The 26352-nt window shown below is 40.3% G+C and overlaps 2 protein-coding genes across 2 annotated transcripts in view; one reads left to right on the top strand and one right to left on the bottom strand.

Moving 5' to 3' along the window:
• The window catches only part of lrpprc (leucine-rich pentatricopeptide repeat containing), a 61315-nt gene extending 47162 nt beyond the window's left edge, over positions 1–14153 (top strand). Inside the window, exons 31-38 of the mRNA XM_062430910.1 lie at positions 545–633; positions 725–929; positions 2649–2776; positions 2934–3049; positions 7722–7796; positions 8628–8712; positions 10315–10454; positions 13853–14153. Of these exons, the coding sequence (XP_062286894.1) occupies positions 545–633; positions 725–929; positions 2649–2776; positions 2934–3049; positions 7722–7796; positions 8628–8712; positions 10315–10454; positions 13853–13924 (910 nt within the window). The 3' untranslated portion in view covers positions 13925–14153. The remainder of the gene's footprint in view (positions 1–544; positions 634–724; positions 930–2648; positions 2777–2933; positions 3050–7721; positions 7797–8627; positions 8713–10314; positions 10455–13852) is intronic.
• Positions 14154–15515: 1362 nt separating this feature from the next.
• Positions 15516–26323, bottom strand: abcg8 (ATP-binding cassette, sub-family G (WHITE), member 8). Its single transcript, XM_062430912.1, has 13 exons — positions 25970–26323; positions 24375–24476; positions 24079–24226; positions 23009–23247; positions 22571–22703; positions 19888–20157; positions 19391–19550; positions 18455–18556; positions 18166–18365; positions 17499–17575; positions 17036–17303; positions 16762–16889; positions 15516–16549 (listed from the first exon to the last, which is right to left on the bottom strand). The coding sequence occupies exons 1-13, from the start codon at positions 26012–26014 to the stop codon at positions 16412–16414; spliced, it is 2010 nt and encodes a 669-aa protein (XP_062286896.1). The 5' UTR covers positions 26015–26323; the 3' UTR covers positions 15516–16411.
• Between the last annotated feature and the right edge of the window lie 29 nt (positions 26324–26352).

Genomic DNA, 26352 nt, shown 5'->3' with positions numbered 1-26352 from the left:
CACTCAGATATGGATAAAAAAATCAGTATAGTATACTTAATCTTCTATCAGCATATGGAAATATAAACTGATCATTCCACGTGGGATTAGTTACACATGATAAATGGATGCCTTTCAGCTCTAAGCTATTCTCAGTGTTACAGTAATGCTGTTCATCATTAAAGTAGCGATACACACTTATCTGTAAGTGCTGACGACTCCATTTGTTTTTTTATTTTTATTTCTTTTGGTCTGCACCCATTAACTCTCTAAAGACTGTGAGTTGAGCATGTCAGTTCTTTCATTTACGTATGATGTAAATCCAGTATTGCTACAGTGTAGGCCCCGACCTTACACCCCTGTTGTAATAGTTAACCATTATTTTGATTTCTTTTGTCCCTGGGAGAATTTGGTCAAAAACAGTCAAAAGGTCAAAATGAAGTTAAAAAAAGAAAGTTATTCTCAAATAAGATTTTTTCTTTTTTGACACAATTAAGGCTTTTTTTAATTGTTGATGGGTGACAACAAACCAAGTAAATACTTTGCCTCTTTGTGTTTCTCTCAGTGCTGCATCCCATGTCCCGGGTTTCGTACTGAGTGATATCGCTTCTAGTTTGCTCATCATCTCATACAGCAAGAAAGGCCAGGCAAAAGGTAAGGAATTCTCTCACACACACACCGACACACACACAGACACACACACACTTTATACACAAAGAAACTCACGTCTTCCTCTCCTCCACAGAGGCTCTTGAGACACTGAAGTCTACGCTGAAGGCGGACCATGTGCCCTCGCACCTTGCGGTCACCAGACTGGTTCAGGGCCTGGGTAGCTGTGGTGATGTTGCAGGCATTCAGGAAGTGGAAGCACTGATGAAAAGTCTTGGCACGACCCTAAACCTGTCCAGCATGTTGTTTATCAACAACACGGCCATGGCACACATCAAGACGTAAGTCTGGGAAGTTTTTATGTGGAGATTTTTTTAAGTTGAGGAGGCACTTAAAGCCCCTATAAAATGTGTAGGATTTGAACATTTCTGACTTAAACAACTCGTGCATTGTCTCATTCATCTACGAACAATTACTAGAGACATCAGACTAATTTGAAACATCTTATAATCACATAAAAAACACGTAGGGGCTATGATTTAGGATTTTGTTCACGATCTGCATGTGAAGCTTTTCATTTATGTCCCCAAATTGGACATTTCGAGTCGGTTCATGTCCTACAACCTTTATCTCTGTTCCTTGCTGACAAATACCAACCACATATAGTCAAATAGAGTACAGACAGACATGGTGAAAATTGGGCAGAACAGTGAAACAGATCACTGTAGCTGCATGTTGCATGAGCAAAACATTATAATCTCAATTTATGACTCAATTCACCATCCAGTGTGAAGTCTTTTATGCGGTTTCTCTCTTGGTGTTACTTTGCAGCACACAGAGATAAACAGTTTAATGGATTACCAGCAGGCAAGAGTGTGACAAGACCCAGGTTGACACACTGTTAAAGTAAAAGCTCACAGAGCGAGTGGGGCGTCAAGTACAAATAGGAAACCTAGGCATAATAGGATTATTCATAAATTCCTTTTAATGTCATGAAAGCACCCATCCTCCACTGCTGCTGCGTCCCTTCTGAAACAACACAGAACAAAATATGAAACACATTGTGCATCAAACTTTCATCGTGCTACTTGCCGCATTAGCGCTGTCCCCCAGCTCGAGCGGCACTGTCCCCATGCCAACACGGAGGGACAGCAGGAAGTGAAGAATTGCAAGACGGTCTTACGCCCGATTGGCCATCGCAGCGCAGGCCTGTCAGCTTGAACCCTGACCTCGGGGAGCTGTGCTCTGAGCGGCTATGACACGTGCGTGCCCACTGCGCCTGAGTCAAGCTGACTGGTTAAGAGCCGGGGCGGAAAAGCTAGCGAGCCCAGAAAGCGGAGCGCCACATTTAGAGGGGCCCCCCGCTGAATTATTCAGACGGTCCCAGTTGCAACAATCAGCATAGATATGTTCCCCCAGCTCTGGACACTCACACATGCAGTATATTTACACACAGACGCGAACACACCGTGTATGTTAAATATTCATTACAATTGGTGACGGTGGGGAGGATGCGGGGCATAGAGGAGGAAACGTAAAGTGTTACCATTGAGTACAGGTTGCCAGGTTGAGTTGTTTGAGATTTGTAGTGCTTTGTTTGGTTGTGGCAACCTCAGCAGAAAAACATTTCACAGTATGAGTGCGTATAACTGTCACATCAGTCAAGAATGAGACGGTCTGTGTTCAGTAGACCGTTTCAAGAGGGGAAAAAAAATACTTAGAACGTTTACATTAACTCATTTCTCTTGAGACAGAAATCCGTCCAGTGCTGCTGGAGCTTTTGGGAACATTTTCTTTATTGGCAGGACCATCCAAGTCCAAACACATGATATGGGGGAATTTTATTGCACCATTAAAGCTGCGTTTGTTCCTGCTCCATGGGGACAAATCACACTATGAAGGGCTTAAATGGAGAAGAATTATGGCTTGGCTAATTACTAATAGATTGTTTTCCTCCTGTTTTGGCTGTTTTTACATGTACAGATGATTCGGTGTAGCTCTTAATCTTTTGTGTGAGTACTATAATATAATAAACAATCTGACTACCCATCTTTCTGCAGTGGTGACTTGGAAACAGCAGTAGAACAGTTGGAGTCAGTATATACCAGTCCAGACAGCACAAATCCCAGTATGTCCTTTGTCTTCAGAAAGGTTTTGGAAGATGACAACGACAAAGCTTTGGACAAGTGTAAGACACACGCATACACTCTACATACATTTCATGTACATGAAAATACAAGCACAAACAATTAGAAAAACATTTATATTAAAACAACCACAGTCTCTGACAAATATTCCCTAAAAAAAACACATGTAGTAATAAAACGATGGATCTTGTGTTGCAGTGAGTGCCATGGCAGAGCGGCTGGCCAACCACTTTGCCTGCTACAGACCAGCTTCAGACCTTTTCCTCCAGCTGCTGGATATGGACAAAGTCGAAGATGCCAAGTTCATGCTGGCTGTGAGTATGAGTGTGTGTGTGTACCAAATGTATAAGTATGAGCCAGAGACAAGACATTTATGTGCAACATATCACTGTCTAAAGTGTCTAAAGCCTGTAAGTTCAAATTGTGTGTGTGTCTGTTTTCATGTGGATTTGGTTGAAGTCCACAGAGGCTGAAATGAGACGCTCTTAATTAATATTAAAGGATATAATAGGAAATTGACTTCATGCAAATGGATACAGATACATTACCTGCTGCACTTCTCTCTTCATTACTATTTAAACATGAAGTGAAGAAATCCATCTTTTTCAGGTCAGACCATGTTTCTCGTGACACATGTATTCATTACTCTTCATTTTGTCTGTGTGTAAAAGAGGAGAGGAGACGAGGCTGCTATGAAAGAAACTGAATATTTAACTTGAGGGAATTAATCTGAATTTGTGATTATTACCAAAACAAATTAGCAAAAGTAAATATTTTGTTCCCCAAATACAAACAACCTGCTGCAGAAAGGTACATGAGATATTACTCATTCGCTCGCTGATTCTTGCTCATTACAGATTCTGTGGAAGTGAAGCAAAATCTGCACGTCTGAAAAAAAGCTCTGAGAATATAGAGACAGATTTATACATACCATGTGCCCACTTTAAATACATTTTAAATCAACTTGAGCATTTTTGTCCCAGTGCACATTTCTCCTTTTGAGTGTCCTGCATTTGGCTACATCTTAAATAATTTTATCAAAGTAATTAAAATCTGCAAAAAAAAAAGAGAAAAAAATCGACAAGGGAGCTGGTGATGAATTTAGTCCATCACAACTCACAACGCATTCGTCCAGTTGTCAGATCCCAGTGAGTGGCAGAGACATTCCTCCGCCACAATCGCTGACTTATTCATCCAACTTCACATTTATGTCTTTTCAATCTGAATAAATGGAGAAAACCCACATTCCATCACTGAGTTTGGCGGTCTGAAGTTGGCCTCCTACTACTTCACTTATTTAACGCAGTTCATACATTACAGCTCAATGACTCTGCACTGGGCCTGGGGATGTGAATATGTAGCAGCTAAGATTGGTGAGAGACGGGAGGAAGAACAGAGGAGGACGAGGCAGTGACAGAGAGGTTAAGAGAAAGACGCATACTGTACTTGTAAATTGGGATGGGTTCGTCCTCCTCTCACAGACATGATTTCACAATTTTCGTGAGTGATTATCTTTCTCAGTCATTCCGTTGCATGTGTGACTTGAGTGCACACTAATGAACACAGATATGTTACTTACCACTCACACTTCATCACTATTTAAACATGAAGGAGTATGTGTTGTTCAGGTCGTGGTGTATTTCTCATCACACAATCTTGAGCTGCCCTCTTTTTCACCCTGACATACGTCTGTGGTTTTAGACATGTTGAAGTAAATTATGATGGACATGCTGAATTAAATTATTAAAATCTAATGAATCATAATTTTGCTGCACATTTTTTTTTAGGTTTACTCCTTAAAACATTTGTGTAGGGATCTAGCAGTGGGTACGTGCTGAACTCAAAATGTCTTTCTTTGTGGTGACGCCTGGCTTTGACCTTTTTTTATTTTTTATTTACCAATTGGGTCAGTTGCATCAGCTCTCCTGGACCAACGCCTAGAGCAGGTCAACAGCGAGGGAATCTGGGAGGACACATAGAGAGAGAAAATATAAAACTCTGTAGATACACTCAGATATTTAGTCGACCTGTGTCTGCTCCTCATCTCTCCCCGACATCTTGAGTAATTATCCCCTCTCAATCATTAAACAGGGATGTCTGACTAGCATGCATGTTAATGAACAGATACATTACTTACTACTCTCTTCTTCATCACTATTTAAACACAGACTATGTATTACATGATGATTCGGGCAATAACATGCTTCTCGCTTGATATGCATCTCAGCCAATTTAAGTTCTCAGATATTTTTCTTGATAGAAGAGAGAGATGTAATAAGATTTATTTTTAATAGTCATTTTCAATTTCAGAAAGCCAAGTTGAGACTTTTTTGAATTTTTGTTTGTGTACTATAGAAGCTTGTTAGTTCCTGATAATACCTCTTGCGCTTGAGGCCAGTTAATCATACCAGACCAAGTTGCAACCTAAAATGTCTCATTTTGTCCTAAGCAACAATCTACAACCCAAACATATGTAGTTTACTATCATAGAAGACTAAATAAACTAGGAAACATTCACATTTGAGAAGCTTGAATCAGAGAATTTAAACATTTTCTTTTAAAAAAATGACTCAAAACAATTAATCCATTTTTTAAATAGTTGGCATTTAATTTTCTATTGATTGACTAATCAGTTAATCATTGCAGATCTACTGAACAATAGAAGATGCTCTGGGAAAAATTGCACATTTTTGTCAGTGTAATGTTAGAGGCAGCGGCTCATCTTGAACATTTAAAGTCTTGTAAAAAGTGGTTAGCAAGAAGTTAAGAAACAAATGCTCACAGTGTTGGAAACCACAAACTACAAGGACATATCAGAGCAAAGACTGTTTAAAACTTCATCTCACATTTGTCTTTGTATTCAAAGTGTTAAGTTTGTCAGTTTAGACTCCACTGATGTGACCCAGGCTAAACTTTTGTGCTCAAATTTGTCCATCCTCATGGCCTGCTTTCATCTTCCTGACTCCCCCCTCGAAGCCACTCTACCAGGGTCACTAGAGGGTAGCGGCCCAACTGCTCCATCCCATCATAAGTGAAGCAGGACCAAAAACTCTGAAAAGCTTTTAAGTAGGCGAGCAGACAATAGTGATGACAAGCCTATCAGGAGAGTAAGGAGGTGAGGTCGGTTGGGAGCGAGAGGAGAGCGAGGGGGATGAAGTTAGTCATTAAGAAGTGAAATGGTGACAAGGGGAGCGCAGCGAGGCGGCTCGTCTACAACTGTGTACGTGCGTGCGTGTGTTGGGGGGGGGGGGGTCATTGAGGAAAAGGAAGAAGCATTCCCAGGATATCCAGAGCTTTTAAGCAGTGTGTGTGAGGAGCAGGGGAGACGGTAGGCCCGGTCGGCTCTGGCGTCACCTTTGGGAGCGGTCGCTAAAGCAAGGGAGGGGAAAAAAAAAGAAACCGAGGAGAGAGGGAGTGAGAGTACAGAGCAAAGTTGAGTGAAGTGGCATAGTGTTGGTCTAATTGCCTGATTGTACTAAAGCCATTCTGCCGCTCAGTGACTCCGAAGAGAAGGCAGCTTGCTCTATGTGTGCGTGCGCGTGTGTGTGTCCTCCTGTTAAAAGCCTCGCAGGCAACCAGCTTTTAATTCTGTACGAGGTGGAGAAGGAGTGAAACACGTTAGTTCACGACTGGCTAGTAATGGGACCTCATTGCTGCTCAGCCGAGAACACATTCGCTCACTTACTCAGAGCACAGAAACTTTAATGCATCTCCTGCACACACGCACACACACACACACACACACACACACACACACACACACACACACACACACACACACACACACACACAAAACACATGTATTGTAAAAATCCTTGCATGCTTTTAAGTGTTAAAACCTCTAGCAACAGCAGAGGATTATCTTCATAAAGAACACATATTTCTAAATGCATCATATATGTCATATTTGAGTCTATATTGATAATTGTTTTGTTAGACAATTTAAAAAAAAAAAATATTTAGATCTTTTTTTGTGATATCTTGGGAACCTTTTATGACTCTTATTAGATAGCGACAGTAAAGAGTAAAGTGACAGGAAATGAGAGGAGAGAAAAAGATGGGGAACATGCAACAAAAGTCCACAGCTGGAATGGATTTTCTTATCGCCACAAAGAATCAAAATCTACTAAATTTTAACAAAAAAGACTTAACGTTGCGACAGCCGTTTGAGTTGCAGTCCTGTTAAAAATGCCTCTGTTAATCCAGGAATCACTGTCAGGAGTTTATTTAGTCTTTAGCGCCATGTTTCCTTCCACTCTTTAGTGTTTCCTCACCCCTGACGACAGCCAGGAATCAATAGTGCACAATAATGGCAAAAGCATAAATGATTGTTGTTTAATTGCAACAATCAAAAGTGTTCTTAACAAAAATATCCTTATCTATCATAGAAATAAAGGAGTACGATTTTTTTTTAGTTATGCTGGGAGACGAGGCAGAACTGCAAATAGATTTAGAAATATTTCAGGTAGAATAATTATGAAAGGAAAAATATCCTCTTGTCATATTTTTACAGTGTATTTCATCTTTCTCTTTCTCTCTCCTTCCTGTTGACCATCATCTCTTTTACATTATATTTTTCAGTAATTGGTGGAAGTCTTTCAACTGTACAAGCAACAAACACACAATGAGCAGCTTGTGTTTTAAGCTGTATTCATATTTCCACGGAGTGTGAGATGTGGCCATCTATGTGACTAAGTGCAGATAATGAAGCTTTCTGATGTGAACGTTGCTGTACATTTAAATTCATAAAGATATGTGCAGTTGTGTGTCTGACACCCTTATTAAATCCATAATTAACCTTTGACCATATTGGAGGTTTGTGTGAATGTGTGGAGGTGTTTTTATACTATGTGTGTAGAAAAACACAGGTTGGAGAGTCTTGCTGACTTAAAAAAATAATAAAAAAATGCACAATCCCCCTTCCCCCTCAATATTATATCTCTCAATTGTTTAACTCTCTGTCTTGTCCCTTGTTTCTTCCTGTAGCGCTGTAACGCCTTGGCCGAACAGAAGGTGATTCTCATGTCCTACGTGGCTCAAAAGGCTCAGACTCCTGGACAGGTAAAATCCCATATTACTGCTTAGTAAAGGGTAATTCTGTTTTTTAACAACTTGGGTCTTATTTTCATACTGCTTTAATATTACAATAGCTGATAAAAGGACTAACTAGACTGATTCCTAAGTGTGTTGCCCTGTCTGACAGTGTAGCTTAGTTCAGTACAGTCAATCAAATCATGAATTAAGCGATAATGTGGCGTTCAGGCGTTCAATCATTAGCAGAGCAGATGGTCACACTGAGCCTGACAGCATCCTGCTACACAACACAAGAACCCACATGTAGCTCTCCTGCTTAAGTCTCCTTTTTATCTAACTTACAAACATGAGTATGTGTCTTGTCCTGCAGCTTAGCTTGTTCAGTGAGCCACCAAACAAACATTCAGGGGTAAAGTGCACTGCTTAATTAGCAGCTTAACCGCAGCACATTAAACAGCATATAAACATACGTGTGCAAATGTCAACGGTTTGGTCACTGTTCTTCAAAATCCCTGTTTATTCATGACTTGTAGCTACAGCAGTTTGTTTACTTCGTCTCTCTAAACTAATATCGATCAATGATGACACAGCTGAGACAAAAAGGACCATTTCTGATATTTCTTCAGACCTTTTTTTCTTACTTATAGTACTAGAAAACTATTACAAAACATATGTTGAGGGAGGTAATTAAATGGGATTTTAGTTGGATAAGCACCTGTTAAATATTACTGATAGTGCAAATGGTGTAACAGCAAATGTGCAGCAACAAAACTCTTAACGTCTTATCATGTTGTATTTAATTATATGTAATGTAATTGTTCTATTGTATATAAATCACTTTGATGTTTGTATGCTCAGGTGGGGAAAATTAAGGCCCTGCTGAGCCTGATTCCAGACTTCACTGAGAAGGAGCTCCTGTACCCATATCTGATGAAATGTCACTGTAAGACACATAAACACACACACACACACACACATTTACACACATTTACACTCTTACACAAGGCCTGGTTTGGTCATGTGGAGCAGCTAGCATTGCAGCGGGCGGCTCGCTGGCCTGTGGCTAAGTCAACATTAGAGGACGCATTAACAATGCATCAGGTCAAGGAGAGTGTATGTGTGTGCAGACGTTCAGGGGTTAGAAGAACACATGTCATCTAATGAGTTAGCTGTCCTGGCTAGCCTAGCGTGCTAATCGCAACACGGCCCACCACTCAGCTTTTCTGGGTTTTTTTTTCCTTTCTTACATTTTTTCCTCTTCACTCCACAACTTCTTGCCCTCTCCACCTTTTTACTCCTTTCTCTTTTTTCTTCAAATTATTTCCTTTTTCCTCCCCTCCTTGCTTTCACCTGCATCTTCTCCTCGTGTCTTCCCATCACTTCACCCTCTCACCCCTCCCGTCTCCCCTCCTTCGTACCTTGTCACACCAGAGATGACGGACATGACTATTTAATTAGCGTTAGCTAGCTGGTCGGTCAAGACAGTCATAGGGGACACAATTAGCGGTGCTCTGCTTGCCCTGTCTCTGTTATTTCCTTTTTTTCTTTTTGAGAACTTTTTCTTTGCTTTTCTGAAAAGCAGAGACCTTCATTCATTTGTCAATTTCCTAAATGTAACCTTTTTTTGCCATCTTTTTGAGAACTGGCTCTCTGATCAATGCATGCACAAATTATGTTTCCACACAACTATTGTCTTTGCTATAGATTGAACATCATTTTAAATAGGTACACATGAAAACAGAGATTATACACTGAAAGTTGATGATTTCAGCTCTATAAATTTGTAATGATCAAATCTTTTAATGTGTTTTTAGTTTCCCTTTTCAACATCTGGCCAGGTACAACTGATGGAAATCAGCTGTTTAGGCTAACTGGCTAATTTACAGCTCTTTTCTTCTTTTAGTTTTCAGTTCTGTTGATTAATGAGCAAGTACAAAAGGTTATATTGCTGTCCTTGTGCTTTATCATCACAATAATTGTTCCTAATAATTACTAGAATTCCACAAGAGGAGTTGTATAGTTCTTTAAAAGAAGTGAAATTCAAAGGGAGATGAAAGTTTTATAATTTCTTTTACGGCCAATGAACCTTTTGCCTAATTTGTTTTTTCTCCTCTGTTCATCATGACTCCAAAATTGGAGGAAAACAAATTAGTCTACACAAGTTTTTGCTCTTTCACATGTGCAACCAACAGCATTAAAGAAGTAATGTTCTGGCCAAACAATGGGTGAATACAAAAATCCAACAGTATGCATGTGCAAAATAACACAATTGTCACACCCCGAGGCATTTTTTTTGTCTCTTACACACTCTGTCAGTTTATTTTCTAAATGTTAACATTGAAATCTGAGTTTAATATGTAGAGTTTTCTTTCTCTCTCTCTCTCTCTCTCTCTCTCTCTCTCTCTCTCTCTCTCTCTCTCTCTCTCTCTCTCTCTCTCTCTCTCTCTCTCTCTCTCTCTCTCTCTCTCTCTCTCTCTCTCTCTCTCTCTCTCTCTCTCTCTCTCTCTCTCTCTCTCTCTCTCTCTCTCTCTCTCTCTTCTGCCAGCTCTGGATAAGGACTTGCCATCAGCCAAGGCTCTGTATGAGCAGATGCAGAAGCATGGGTCAGTAGACGAGCTGTCACTCAAACGGCTGGCTGTGCTGTACCGCAATGCAGGAGAGACGTTGCCCTTCACTGAGCCCCCTGTGAGTCTCTCACACACACGCACACACACACACACACACACACACGCACACAGTCCAGAGTTAAAGGATCTCAGCCCAGAAAAGTTTATATGTACTATTTTTGGGAAGTTTAACATTTCCAATAACTTCTAAATTACACTCACACAGACTTCCCCCATGTAATGAGTAAAATACGCAGTCATACAAAACTTACAAAACTTAACTCTCCACACAATCAGAGGAAGTTTGCATAAGGTAACTTTGTAAATGTCGTTCTCCTCATCACCCAGTAACCCCCTTTGACGTGCCCTGAAGTTCCTAGCAGCAATAAACTGATCACATGGAGCAACTTTGCTGTGTTATTGTTTGTGTAACTATGAGAGCAGATTTGAGAGCTTCTGGGGGGAAAATTAAGGATGAGTTCTAAGTTGTGGTGGGTGATGTGCTGCAATTTGGTTTTGGCTCGTCCATTTTCAACATGGCGGCTGGTGTCTCGTACAAGGGCTAAAGTACACTAAAATATGTTTCTAAAAACATTTAAGGCAAGAAATAGACAACATAATATTGATTGATATTTGACTGGCGCTGTCTAATTTCACAGTTTGGTCTGAGTTTCGTTAGCTGGGTGGGTTGCGCTGGACAGACTTTGCATAAAGCTTAAGTCAAAACATGATAATGTATATTCAGATACAACGATTAGTCCGTCAACTTACCGTTACTTATCCATTATGCACCGCGTTGCCAGATCCCAGAAAATGACTGGGATCCATCAATGAATCCAGTGTGTCTGCACCATTCCAGCACTACAGTATTGTGGGGCAGGGCAGTGTGGTTGACCTCATTATCATGATAATATTGCTACTACTAATTCATCCATTGCTGAGAAATGTTACAATATTGCAAATGTATTAAGTGTAATGGTGTGTGTTCCACTGATATCAATTACTATAAAACAAAACTCAATACAACAAACTTGATAATAACTTGTTTTTAATCACAATGTGCTTGGAATCAATAATTCAGACCTCAGTATTTTGTAAAATATAATTTTATATTAGATTATTATATATTATAAAATATTACATAATGCATCTGAAAGCTAATAAATAACACAAGATTTAAAAAAAAAAATCTAAATAAAACATCTCAGTACGGTAAAATTAAATAAAATCAAGCTACTGAAAGTACAGAGAATGAACTTGAACAAAGCAACCAACAATAAAATAATAGAATTGAGAAAAAAAATAAATTATTCTATTCAATTATCTCCCAAACCTACGTTATGGTGGCACACAGTGGATTACACACACACACACACACACACACTCACACACTCACACACTCACACACTCACACACACACAAACACACACACACACACACACACCTATCCATATTGATACAACAATGCAGACATGAACATATTATGAACAGATATGAGTACAAATACAAACACACACACACCACAGTGTCTAACCAGTGCTGGCAGATGTCCGGCTGGTGTTCTAATGCGTGCCATTGTGTGTGTGTTGTAGTAATGTGAAGGAGCAGTCTGCCCACTCAGGGTGGTTCAATACACACTGGCCTGCAGCTAGCCTCCTGTGTTTGTAACTCTGAGTGTGTGTGTTTGTCTGAAATTGTGCCCCATAGTCACAAATATTGTGTAAGCGAGATGGTGTCACTGCAATAGCCTCTCTCTTTTTCTGGCTCCTAGTATTTTTGAGTATTTCAGAGAGTTGCACATTTTGTAAGTGGATGTAGCAACTATTTTTGGACAAGGACACACACACACACACACACACACACATGACCCTCTCAGCCCCGGCACTTTGATCTGTTGTCCCCTCGAGGCAGGTGTAGAAGGAAGCCCACCTCTTACCTTCCCTTCACTCAGCAGCAGTACAAAGATAGACTGAGAGAGAGGGATGAAGGTAGAGAAGCTGCTGCATTATTCACTGGATGTCAGGATAGTTAAGTGATTGCCAGGTTTTATAAGCGAAAGAGAGGCAGGGGAGAGATGAATGTCAAAATGGCCGTAGTATATAAAAGTTTCTACAGTCCTCCCTCCTCTGAGTCTTTACAGAGGTTGGTGCTCCGTTAAAGAAGAAATAAAAGAAAAAAATACAGAAACGTTTTTTCTCTGAGCAATTTGTCCTTCCAGAAAAGGTTAATCCAGAACGTGGTGTTAATAGTTTTCATAGGTACTATTTGTTCTATAGTGACAATAAAAACAGGACATTTTTTCTTGTACATTTTCATTCCTCTGCACCAGTGACAGCCATGACCAGATGCCGTTTGTTTTCAGGTTGTCTGTCCGTCCCATTCTCGTGAACACAGTATCTCAGGAACACCTTGACGTAATTTCTTCAGATTTGGCACAAACATCCACTTAGACTTACGGACGAACCACTTAGATTTTGGTGGTCAAAGGTCAAGTTTACTGCAACCTCACAAAACATGTCTTTAACCATATCTCATGAATTAATATGCTAATTATGACAAAGTTTCACACAAATGTCTAATAGGATAAAATGATCAAGTGATGTCTTTTGTGCTGCCAGGTTAAAGATGTGTTTGTGAAACATCCACCTTTTAAATTTTGTGGCTTCTTTGCAGCAAAATCCATATCTGAAGCATCGTCATAACTGTGTTGGTCAATCAGAATCAGTTTTATCGGGAAAGCATGTGAACACTTACAAGTAAAATACGCTTAATACCTTTAATTAAATTCCTTCACTACAAATATTATATGAGTCTGGACAGAAATGGACGTAAACTGCAAATTGACTAGTTAGCATTGGCATACAACCGCGAGGTGTTATTTCTAGTTTTCTATGCAATTTTGTTTTGAGCACCACAAACTGTGCAGAGGTGGAGGCAAATTAAACTAAGTCTGCAGTATGTGCATGGCTAGATAGCATTAGGTGTAATCTCTTCTTCTAAAGTGAACACGGCTATTTATCAGCATTAACTGCTACATTAATAAACAAGCGTACATTGTTAGGAGCCGGCGTAATCTGCAGAAAAGCTCTCACCTTCTCCCCCCCAACTCTTACAAAAAAAAAAAAACCCACCGCAACACTTTGTCTGGATCAAAACACTGATTAATTTGCCAGAAACAGAGGCAGAGAGCGAAAAGTGTGTGTATGGGGAGTGTGCTACAAATCCCTTATTTGTGTATTAATGGGGATTTAAAGATGAAACGAGACAACCTGGTTGGAGAGTGGAGACTATTTAGACAGACCCAGGAGGGCTTAGTTTTGTAAAGAGGCGAGATGGAAACACACACACACACACACACACACACACACACACACACACACCCTCTTACAGCCTTAGTATGAGGCAGGTGAATATTCATGCGCAGCTTGTTGTGAATATGTTTGATGCTAATTCGACTCTCTTTGTTTCTCTTTCCAGGAGTCATTCAAGTTTTATGCAGAAAAGCTGAAAGAGAAAGCTGCCAAAACCAAAACAACAGCAGAAGAATAAAGATTCATCCTTCCCTCCTCTCACCTGCATCCAAATCCCTCTGTCTTCTTCCTTTGCTTTCTTTTTTTTTATACCAGTTGTTTGAGCCGAACTGTTGTTGTTTTGTGTTGTAACTTTTGGATGTTACTCTGTCAACTTGAGCTACTTGATGATGTTGATGAAGATGATGATGATGATGATAATGAGGAGAATGTACAGAAGTATTTATGCTAATAAATGATGTTAGGAATCCAGATTTTGAGCTGGCGTCTTTGTGTATTTTTATATGGCGTGTAATCATTCGTGCAGTAGACTTTTTCTCGGGGCAGCACGTGAAGCACAGGTGGAATTAACGGCATTAACAAAGGCTCAATTCCATTCGGGTGTCCCAGTGAGTCAATATACACAATACCACAGCCCTGACATACCTAACCAGAGTGCAATTATTGTTAGGTTGTTAATTACACCTGAGTTTTTCCTGCCAAGACATTACACTATTGCAGTGTCTCAATTTCATACTACAGTCTAACTGTATGCACTATAAACTGTAGGATTGCAACTAACTATTATTTTGTTTATTGATTAATCTGCACATTATTTTTCCAAATTAATCGTTTCCTCTATAAAATATCCAAAATGATTAGCCTAATCTTCAAATGTCTTGTTTTGCCAGCGTAACACTCCTTAATTGAAAAGATATTCAGTTTATTATCATTTATGACACATACAAGCTATTAATCATCACATATAAGCTATTAATCATCACATATAAGAAGCTGCAACCACCAAATATTTAGATTTTTTTCTTTTTGAAAATTATTGCAAACTATTATTTGTCTATCAAAATAGCTGCCAAGTAATTTTCTGTTGATAATCAATTACTCAAATCATTGCAGCTCTGATATACTACATACTTACGATTATAATGTTTTTGCAGTTGGTTTATAAGTTTATGGTTTTAAGTTCTCATATAATACTTAATTCAATACACTGTACATTGTTCCCCCTGGACAACTTTTCAGGATCTCAAATCTTGTTTTGCTTAAATCCCTGTTGCTCTCCAAAATCGGTCCCTGATATTCCTGTTTCAAAGTAACGAGCTGTTCTTGACCCTGTCAGAGGCCGGCCTTGGATAATACACACCGGTTATTTCCCAAAATGATTGTGTACTGGTAGACGTCAGAGGGTCGGCACAGGCAGCGGAGCTCATTTGAGAAACAAATTAGGGCGCAGGAGAAGTAACATGGTTACAGGGAATTTGTGTTGTGAATTTATTAACCAGCGCTCGTCTAAACCCCATCATTGTTTGCCTATTGTAACCCTGTGAAAAAGTGATTAAGTAATATGTTTTTAATTAATGATTTTTGTTTTTTAATAAACATGAGAAGACATTTTTCCCTAGGGTGTTTTTAATGATGGTGTTATATGCACTTGGTTTAATCCCCTTATTATTTCACATGAAGAACCCTTTAAAAGGTTTTGTGTAGTGCTGAAATAACAACCAGTGTGAAGGAAAGTGATGTGTGATGGAAAATGAAACTGCATTGCAACGAGAGACGATGTAACTGGCAGAAAGTATGGAGACAAAAATAAACACGCTGAAGTGGAGCAATTTGATTGAATACTTTACTAATTTGGACTCAAACCATGTCTGTCATATATTTATCAAGTTTTTGCACCAGTGCAAACACACACAGCTTACATAATCTTCAATCTATGAGGACACAACAAGTACAAGCTCTTTTTTTTTCTCAGTGTGACTTACTAAATCTCTACTAGGCTTTTTTCAGTGCTCCCTATACTGGCACACACATTGTTAAGCTTAATAACCTTACATATACAAAAAAGATAAAGCTGTAGAAAAAAAGAAGATTGAAAATGGAACAAGCAAAAGCCCCAGATGGATATCTGCCAAAGTGGCGCTCTAATCATTTGCCAAGATGGAGAAGGGAGGAAGAGTAAAAAAAAAAAATCCATAATTTTAACTCCGGTGTTACTGCAGAGCTCTGCTGCCATCCAGCAGCAGACAGCGTTACTGCAGGAAGTGCATCTACTGTTTCAGACTCACTCTCAACTTTCTTTTTCCTCACCATTTACTAATTACTCCCATATTTAAACTAGTAATGCTGGCTACATGTTAATGATCAATGATGACAGAAATTGCTGCACTTTTTTTCAATTATAGGTGATATTTTTTACATCCTGAGTTGTCAGGGTGGTTATGACATGTTTGATTTACCATTTAAAACAGTGCTAGAGTTTTCTGATTTTTGTAAAAGATTCTACAAATACAATACAAATATATCACTTTTCTCACCTAAATTAAGCACTTTTTCACACTAATGAGAACAGTTAACCCTAACACAAACAATGGAAAGCATGGCTCAGTGTCGAACCAGTCGACCTAGAACCCTAATTACTTTTTTTACCACTTCCTGTGGTAAACCCTGAATTTGTGTGTGATTTCAGGTGGCGTTGATTTGATTGTAGAAATTGGTCCAGATTTGTTCACCAGTCTTGACTGGACTTCTGTTTGATACATTTTAGGGCCACGTAGTAGAGCGCCATGAAGGCCAGACAGACTGCCAGCAGCACCAGGTAGCACGAGTACAGAGGGTACTGGTTCATGTTCATGGCCTCCACCACCTGAAAGACAAAGAGAGAAGATGAGAAAGATGTGAACATTACTTTGGTTTCAATAGTTGTATTGAGTTACATACAATGCTCTCCATATACAATACTTATAAATAATGAATTTACCTTAAAATTGAACAACTAGGATTCTAATTGATTGTTGCAAAACTGTTTCATTAATGCCTATGTATGATTCTGTATTTGTGTATCTGTTTTTAACTCACGTGTAATCCATCAACATAGATGGTTATGTTTCCGAGCTTGACGGGGTACTTGTTGCCTCTGAACTGCACCTGCAGCATTCCCTCAAAGCCCCAGCGCATGAAGGAGGCGTGAGAGAGCCACGAGGCCACTGGAAAGTTAAAAATACACACAAGTATTGACATCACATACTAATCAGCAAACTGTTTTCTTTCCCCCTCCTTAGTTCTCCAGCTCCTGGCAAATTTGAACCCTAAGAATAATGAGCCAGATCTTTGTGTGCATCTGTTTCCTCACCAAGCCACATATTCTCCAGGTTGATGACAAAACCTCCAGTCAAATAAAAGACGGTGAACAAAGAGTTGCCCATGAACGCTGAGGTCTGCAGGGTAGGCAGCGAAGCAGCTACAAACAGAGCCATGGCTCGACTGCAGTAAACCATCAGCCACACCAGCAGGAAGTTGAGGAGGAAATTGTATGGATCCTCGTTGAGCCCCGCCAGCCAATAGATGGGCAGACCGTAAACCAAGGTGAACACACAGTGCTCTGGTAACTCCCCCAGAATCTAAATGTGGAGAAAGCATACATTAAAATATATAGAAATGCAGAGGAAAAATGTATTTGCATGCAGACACACACACAGTGTCTCATATTTCCCTGAGTTTCCAACACTACATTACAGTACTGTACATCACTGTCAGTCCAGCATGGAGCAAGACTGACCCCTACTGGAGATCCTGTTTTTATCACTAAGGTTTACCTTGGCAAAGAAGTAAGATGTGACAGAGTACATGCCGTCCTCCAGCTCGTGGTAAAGCATGGCTCTCTCTGTGTGACCTGCGGAGAACATTAAATTAGCCGGATGACACATTGCACAGTTAATAGGTACAGCGCTATAACATCTGACATCAGGTTTTCATAAAGAGTGTTCTTCCTTTATTGAGTGCTGATACACAATACAGAAATAAGTATCATGAGTCATGGATGCTCTCCAGCAACATAAATGTAATATTTGTATTATAATAGAAACCCTAAGCCGCAAAAGTCTTACAGACATCTACATTATTCCTCAGGCCGCAGTGTGTTATGCAGGCAGTGTTAAAGTATTCAGCCCTGACTCATAAATTGGAATTAGTTTTATACATTATCTTGTCACTTGACCTTGACCAGACCTAAACCTGACTCATAATGGCTTTTGGATAGACACAATCTTACTATCTCTGCAGTTAATCAAATATCTTGTTGTGAATGAATATAACATAACTCAGAGTCCATGAACTCTGTGTCCAACTCACAAATCTGTCTGATAAATTGTTGATAACTTTGGCTTTAATAACTTCCCCAAACTCTTCTGAAGACACTACTGTCTGAACAAAAAGTCTCCTCTCCTTTTCCTCTCATCCTATTAAACTGCTGTCATTACTCACATTTAGCTATGACGTCCAGCACCACGGCGAAAGGGGTGAGAGCTCCGATCATGTAGAGGAGCGCCACGGTGTCCTGAATGGAGAGACGTTCCTCTCCTGCCCCGTAATATAGAAAACCGACCAGCAGTGACATGAGAAGGGCCTCGAAGCCGTGGACCAATAAAGTGACCAGGTCTCTGTAGTCATTGTACATATGACGCCTGAGGGAGAAAAAAGGAGGGGAAGTGAGTGTGTGGTTGTGTACCTCTTGAGTCTTGTGCTAAATCTGTGAAGTATTTGTTGCTCTTACCTGATGAGGATGGTAAATTGATGAAGTCTGCCAGGCAATCTGTTGCTCTTGTTGGATATAGTGATGACTTCTTCTCCTTTAACTGTGCTGGGCTGCTGAGGGCTGCAGGCAGGAAAACAGTGGGTAAGTTCACTGGAACAAGTTTCCCATGAATCATAAACATTGATAATAAATCTCAATTAATTATAGTAATTAATAAACTAAAATTCTTAAATGTCCTGAATTTTGGGTCTGCGGAGAAGGTACCATCTAGTCATCTACCCAGAGTATTCACTCTTTCTGACCCAAAATGTCTATTTAAGATATTAGAGGTTTTTTTTTAAAGATTTATTTTTGGACTTTTTTGCCTTTATTTATATAGTAACTGGCAGAGAGGCCAACAGCAGCAGAGAGGGGAATGACCTGCAGTATAGGTCCCTGGCCGGATTAAAACCAGGGACGCTGCGATTACGTGGCATGAGCTCTAACCACTCGACTGCCAAGGCGCTCCTATCCTTTAGAAATATGCCATTTGCATTTCACAGATTTAAGGTAATAATGGACAAGTGAGACATTGGGGTCTCACTTTCTAACAGTGAAGGTAACTTCCTCATACATATTAACAGTGCATAACCCCAAAGATAATCAGTTTTGCTCATATATGACAAAAGAATGATCAAATCCTCACTGAGTCCTCAGAATCCTCATCTAATGCACATATTTGGTATTTTTGCATAAAAAAATTATTATTCCATTAACAAAAATTGTTGCCATTTTTTGATGATTAACTTATCTAAATGTCTGTTAACTTAAGTAGAGAAGAGCATAAGAGGGGAAAAATAGATCACAATTTGTAAGATAAGATTGAGTAGAAACATGAGAAAAGTTGGGGGAAAAATGTGTACATGAAGAGAAAAGAGGCCAAACTTACACACACACAAAAAAAAACACAGCTACCTGCCAGTGTGTGTCAGTGCTGTGCTGCTCCCAGCTGGTTTCCACATGTGATCGTCTGTGTCTCTGACCTTTTCCATGAAGTGCTCAGCCAGAACTCTAGCCCGCTCCAAACACTCGGCCTCTTGATCCAGACTACGCCGGTCTATACTGATCAGGTCAACTGGACACACACACACACACACACACACACACACACACACACACACACACACACACACACACACACACACACACACACACACACACACACACACACACACACACACACACACACACACACACACACACACACAAAATAAGTCTGGGTTATATTTAACATGGTGGTTGTTTCAAGAGTATTTATCACTAATTGGACATATTAAGCAGATCAAATATGTTGCTGCTCTGGGAACTTTTGTGCATTGCTGGTACATTTCTTTGTCCTAAATTTCCTCTGGCCATTGAGTGTGTTCGTGATAACTTTAAGCCATTGCTTTCTGACACACACACACACTAACCATAGAAATCAGAGGGGTTGCAGTATCGTGGGCAGGGGTATCCTAGTGCGGTGAAGTAAGGCACCATGTCACGAGCAGCACCGCAGTAAACAGCAGAACCTGACGAGAGCAGGACAACAAGGTCGAACAGCTGGAAGATATCTGATCGAGGCTGGTGGACCGACAGCAAGACCAGACGGTTTCCCCGGGCCAGGCGGGACAGTGTGATCACCAGGTTGTGGGCTGTGAAACTGTCCAAACCTGACGTGGGCTCGTCCAGAATCAAAATACCTGAAATGTGAAAAAAGACCAGTTTAATAATCCATAAAAAAGACATGATTCTGCTGGACTGAATTTTTTCCTTTCATCCTATTTCTGTTGTTCCTCTGGTGTTTGAAGGCTGTGGTGATGCAGAGCGGATTCAGACAGGTAAAAAGGGGGAATAGATTTTAATAAGGGCTGGAAAATCTTATCAGGACAGGTTCACTGAACTCAGAAAGGTTCACTCAATAAACAACTGTGTTCTACCATTCAGGCCCCATTCAGTTTCTATATGTATTGTACGTTACATCTTAATGAATACTGGTGAACTATGAACACAGGTGTTATCAGCAGAAGCATTACAGTAGGTCTTGTTAGATTTGCTGTTCATAGTTTCAGCATTCAACACCATCATCCCTCAGCCTGCACCTGCTGGGCCTGAAAACCTCAGTCTGCAACTGGATACTAGACTTTCTCACTGAGAGACCACAGTCAGTAATGATGGGCAATAACACATCGAGCACCGCCACACTGAGCACAGGGGCCCCCACAAGGATGCGTGCTCAGCTCCCCCTGCTCTTCACCTTGCTGACCCATGACTGTGCACCAAATTACAGCTCCAACCACGTCATCACAATTGCGGAAAACGCAACTGTGGTGACGACTTAAACTTCAGAAATGAGGTGAACCAACTGGTCACGTGGTGCAAAGATAACAGGGGATAGATTGGAGATTGTTATTGACTTTTGGACACCCAACAACCCCCACTGACCATCAACAGCACTGCTATGGAGAGGAGCACCAAATTTCTGGATGTGTACGTCACCAAGGATCTCTCCTGGATGAATAACACTTAATCAATGATCAAGAAAGCCCAGCAGCGTCTGTACTTTGTCTGTAAGCTAAAGAGAGCGAGAGCCCCGGCATCCAACATGAGCTCCTTCTAAAGAGGCATCATCGAGAGCATCATGACCAGCTGCATCACTCTATGATTTGGGAGCTGAACTGCCTCCAACTGCAAGACCCTGCAGCACATAGTGTGAACACGGCTGGGAAGATTTACTGATGCCTCACTGCCCTCCCTCCTGGACACTTACATCACCGGAGTAACCCGCAGAGCCTCCAGCATTTGGAGGAACCCCACCCATCCTTCACACAGCCTATTCAGTCTCCTGGCATCAGATTAGGGGAAAAGCCAGGCTGTCAGGATGCTGAACTCTCTCCCCTCTGCCTCCAAACAGTCTGGACAATAATTCACCCATTTCACCTCCTACATGTCCAACAGTACTGACCATAAGAACATTTTATACAAACATGCACACACACACACACACACCCACACCCACACACACACTCGGTATCAGCCACTTTACACAGAACGCTACTCTTAACTTCTTTAATTAGAAGAGTACAGTTTAGAACCTGCTCTATGTGTAAAGTGACCTTTTTGTGATTTGGCGGCATACAAATAAAGATTGATTGATTGATTGATTGATTGATTGATTGAATTACTCATCCTGTGGATTGCACTACATTTATTATCATTGCAGTTTTTGTTCTTGACCTGTGCCTTGTTATTGCCCCCCTGACCCAGTACTTTTTGTATTTCTTTATCGTAGTATTTTTAAACCCTTTATTGTGTTGTTTAGTGTTTGTATATGCCTACACTGGGGTCTGAGAGATACATGTACATACCGCAGAACTGACAGTAAAGTTGACTTTTACTATTTTTATAAATAATTAACACTTGGCCAACTGCCTTACAATTGTTGCGTCTAGTTAATAAGTAAATAGGTAAATTATTTACAAAATCCTATAAATTAAATTAGTTGTTTTAGAGCTACAAGCTCAATAGTATTTAACTTTGAAAATCGAACATTAACTGGCTGCTTGTATGAGATAAAGTGCTCAGTGTAAAACTTAAAATACACACCCAGCCACACACACACACACACACACACACACACACACACACACACACACACACACACACACACACACACACACACACACACACACACACACACACACACAGAGACATGCTAACAGCTCTGTGAAGCTGAACTTAGACAGAGCAGTGCATTGTTATAATGCTGATTCAAACTTTTGACCTGATAATGGCACTATATGAAAAGAGATCTCCAAAGTTATTACAATTCCTCCTGAGGGGAACATGAATGTGTGTGTGTGTGTGTGTGTGCCAAATTTCATGGCATCCTTCAGATAGTTGTTCAGGTATTTCACTCGAAATTAAAAATATGAACCTCATGGTTTTGCTAGAGGAAAGGTCATCATCTGTATGTGAATCTGTGAGATAAATGTGAACATGATTTTGAATTTGTGAGAGAGTTACAGCTCTATAAGATGCTTCATAAAGTTGCAACTATGAGATGAAACTTAGAGAGAGTTTAACAGTCCGTCTCTCTCTTCTTTTTTCTCTCACCAGGGTTCCAGAGAAGTTGGACGGCTATACTGACTCTCCTCCTCTCCCCTCCGGAAACACCCCTCACATAGTCGTTCCCCACCCTGGTGTGTGCACACTGTCTAAGCCGCAGCTCTGCAATGACATCGTCCACCTGTGACAGAAAACAGCAGAGATGTGGTTTTTCAGGTGTGACTTGTAAGATCTGCGTTATGAGCATTTTACATTTGAAAAGACAGACGCTGCCATCACATCTGTTCCAGCTGTGGATAGAGTATAATCAGAACTTGAGAAGGTCCAGGTATTTGGTGAGTGTTTGTATTATGAAGTGGATGAATAAGATCTTGGGAACATTTGGTTATTGTACACAGCATGAGCTATAAAACCGCCATGCTGTGCACATATCGAGTCTGTTTGGAAATAGTTTGAGTCCTGTTTATGTAGTGAGCTTGATCTTACCCTCTGATCCCGCTGAGCTTGTGTGAAGTGGGTGGGGAGCCTCAGTTTGGCTACAAAGACGAGAGTCTCGCGGACGGTGAGGTGAGGAAGAAGGCGGTCGTCTTGGCGGACGTGAGCGATACTCTTCTTCACCAGCTGGGGTGTGTTGGTCTTTCCGTTGATCAGAATCTGGCCGGATGTCATTATACCGCCTTCATCCCGACACGTTATTATGTCCAGCAAAGATGTTTTACCACAGCCTAAGTGAGGATGATGATCACATATTCAAGGCAAAGTTTAAACATAGAAAAGAAACTTCTCACAACCAACAAAACTCACTTTACAAGTCAAAGTTTTAGTCCGCATGTATTACATATATCTGTTCTTTTTTTCTACACCGGTGAACATCTATTAGCCTCCAAAGGTAGCAGTTTTTCATCCTTTCTTTCTAGTTCTTATTGAAATTTTGGGCTTGATTGTCCAGGTGAACAATGTTGCTGACATGAGGTCCTTTGCCAAGCTTGACAGCAGAAAGGCAAGTGGAACAAATTACATCTCCCAAAGAGGCCATTACATTAATTACCTTGATTAGAAACTTAAAATACTTAAAAGCCCAGTGTGTGTGTGTTTGTGTGTTTGTGTGTGTGTGTGTGTGTGTGTGTGTGTCTGTGTCATAGGCTACTTTTGGGGAAAAATGTCAGACTTAGGACCAGTTTATTGGGGACGGCTTGCCCAGTTGGAGACAAAACATTTGTATCTAGTTGGAAAAAGGCAGATTTTTGGGCCAGTGGTTAAAGTTAGGGGTAGGTTAAAGTTATGGAAACAGCTTGAACACTGCAGGGCACCAATATCAACTTAAACTCAAGAGGACATTCAAGCCCTGCAGTGTGCAAGCTGGTTCTTTGTTTTTTGACATTTGCTCACTTTCAGCCCAGCATCTGCACTCCATACTCCTATTTAGCTTAAAGTTAGGGTAAGGATTAGGGTTACACAAGTAGTGGTGATGGCTAGGGTTAGGTTAAGTCTCCAGGAATTGAATGTAAGTCCATGTAATGTCCCCAAACATGACCAGGATCTGAAATGTAAGTCACCTGAGCTGCCGATGATGGCCAGCATCTGTCCGCTTCGTACTCTAAGGCTGAGTTTGTTGATGGCCGTCTGCTTGTTTCCTTTCATCTCCCATGGCAACTTGAACTCCGACAACCTCTCATACCAGGGGATCTGAGCTGCTGTGTCCACCTGTGAACACACACAAACGCACATTTACACAAATAGCACATACAGTATGCACATGAATGGTATACACCGACATACACATGCAGAGGTTCAAACTGTTACAAGCTAAAGATAACTGTGTGTGTGTGGAGTGCAGCTGTCCTTCACTCACCTCATAGTGCAGGTTGTTGACCTCCAGCTCGTTGCACCCTCCACTGTAGGTGAAGTAGAGGCTGCTATCTTCTTCAGACGAGAACAGGTCTATGTCTTGACACTGTTGGAGAGAGACAGACAGGTCAATTGGTTTCATAGAGGCAAGGACACATTCATTTCAATTTTTTATTTGAATCCATATCAGTTTTTTTTTTAAGTAAGTGAACTATGGATTTACAAGAGCTCAAGGGAATCTGAAGGGACCATTTAGTGCAGTCAGACACCTTATATAAAACTGGGAATGGGAACATTTCTACTGTATAAAATCTAAAATGCAATCTTATCCACTGGCACGTGAAGAAATATCAGAATAATATTTGATCTCTGATATTGTTGTTTGATTATATACTCAGTGAGAGCACATCACCTAGTTTATTAGACCGTTTTATTGAGTCATTAATTTAATAATCACTGTGTCAATGCACACATGTTCATATGTATGTGCATCTGTGTGTGTGTATTTAAAGGCATGCGTGTGCTTGTGTGTTTGTACGGGCAAATAATTGTCTGAGACCTTTTGTGAGGCCAGAGTCCAGTTTAAATGACCTTCATATTACCATTATGTAATTCTAACATTGACCCAATAAAATAAGTCAAAAGTGAGCACGTGCTCATACATAATCCACAGAACATACTGTACACTGTATTAAAGGTAATGTGTATACTGTAAATGTCATGAACTGTAACATGGCTGATATGGGTCGTAGTGACCTAAAATCCTGTTTTCAGACCCTCCTGGTGCTTTTTAAACCATTAAGAGATTAATCTACAGAGTATCTGCGAAAATGACTGTGGTAACCAGTACTTGCAAGGTGTGCTCATTAATAGGAGAAAGAGGGAAACCAGGTGTCTTCAAGCCATGCATGGTCAAATTTAAATACACAGAATACTGTTCCTCTTAAATGACCCAACCTCTTGTGCATCACGGTTTAGTTAAAAACAGTTTACAGACCCAACAGTTACAATAAAACTACAAAGTTCAACAATGTATTGCAGCAATGAACAGAAGAGACAGATGATGAAGATAGAGTTAAAGTCTGTGCAATTACTCTGCAAAATAAAAATGAAGTGTGATAGTAAAAGCGATAGGAAACTTTGTAAATATGCTCTGATGGATACAATGCCAAAAAATATTAATCCTCAATTGCACTGGCGATCAAAGAACAATGAATGATTATTTGTCAAGTAAATTCAAATAAATAGTAATAAAAACTGCACATTTTAAACTTCCATGTATTAATATGACATGAAAGTAATTGTTTTGTGTCCTAAATAAGGAACCTTTTTAAAATTTTGGGCTCTAAATATTAAGGGAAATAGAAAATATTTTACCTATTTCTTTTACATTAAAATCAATCTGAGCTCAAAGCTCAATAAATTCAGATAATAAAATCCATGGATATGCAGCAGTTATTGTATAAACAACCGTTCAGTAGTTGGCGGGGGTGAAACCATATTAGTGCAGGAATTTAAACACGATACCTCTCAAGAGCGGTAAAAGAAAATGTAAAAAACGCGTTCCAATATCTGCATGATACCATGCAACACACTGACCTGTGAGGAGCCATTTGTTTGGCCATTGTCTATTTCTGTGTCCATGATGTTGCAAGTGGCTGGTTGACGTTTCTAGGGTCAAGAGGTCAACGTTCCCTTTTTTCCTCTTCTGTTAGGTCCCTCTCTGTTTCACTTTTCGGGTCTCTATTGTGTTTGCTCTCCTGTTCTCCTTCTTTTCTCCTTGTTAGGTAGTTTGACTCCAGTCCATCTGAAGAACCCCTCTGATGTCACCTCATAAGCCTCTTCTTTCAAACCACTCGAGCTCATGTCATGTCAGTTCTTCATCTGCTTTGCTCTGTCAGTCAGCATTTCTGGTCGTAGAGCACAATTTGAGGACTGAAGTGAGGCTGACAGCCAGTCAATCTGCTCAGCGTGTGTTTTTT

This window comes from Scomber scombrus, chromosome 12, assembly GCF_963691925.1.
Source record: "Scomber scombrus chromosome 12, fScoSco1.1, whole genome shotgun sequence".
Lineage (NCBI taxonomy): Eukaryota > Metazoa > Chordata > Actinopteri > Scombriformes > Scombridae > Scomber > Scomber scombrus.
The sequence above is the reverse complement of the archived record's forward strand: the minus strand, read 5'-3'. Positions and strand labels throughout refer to the sequence as shown.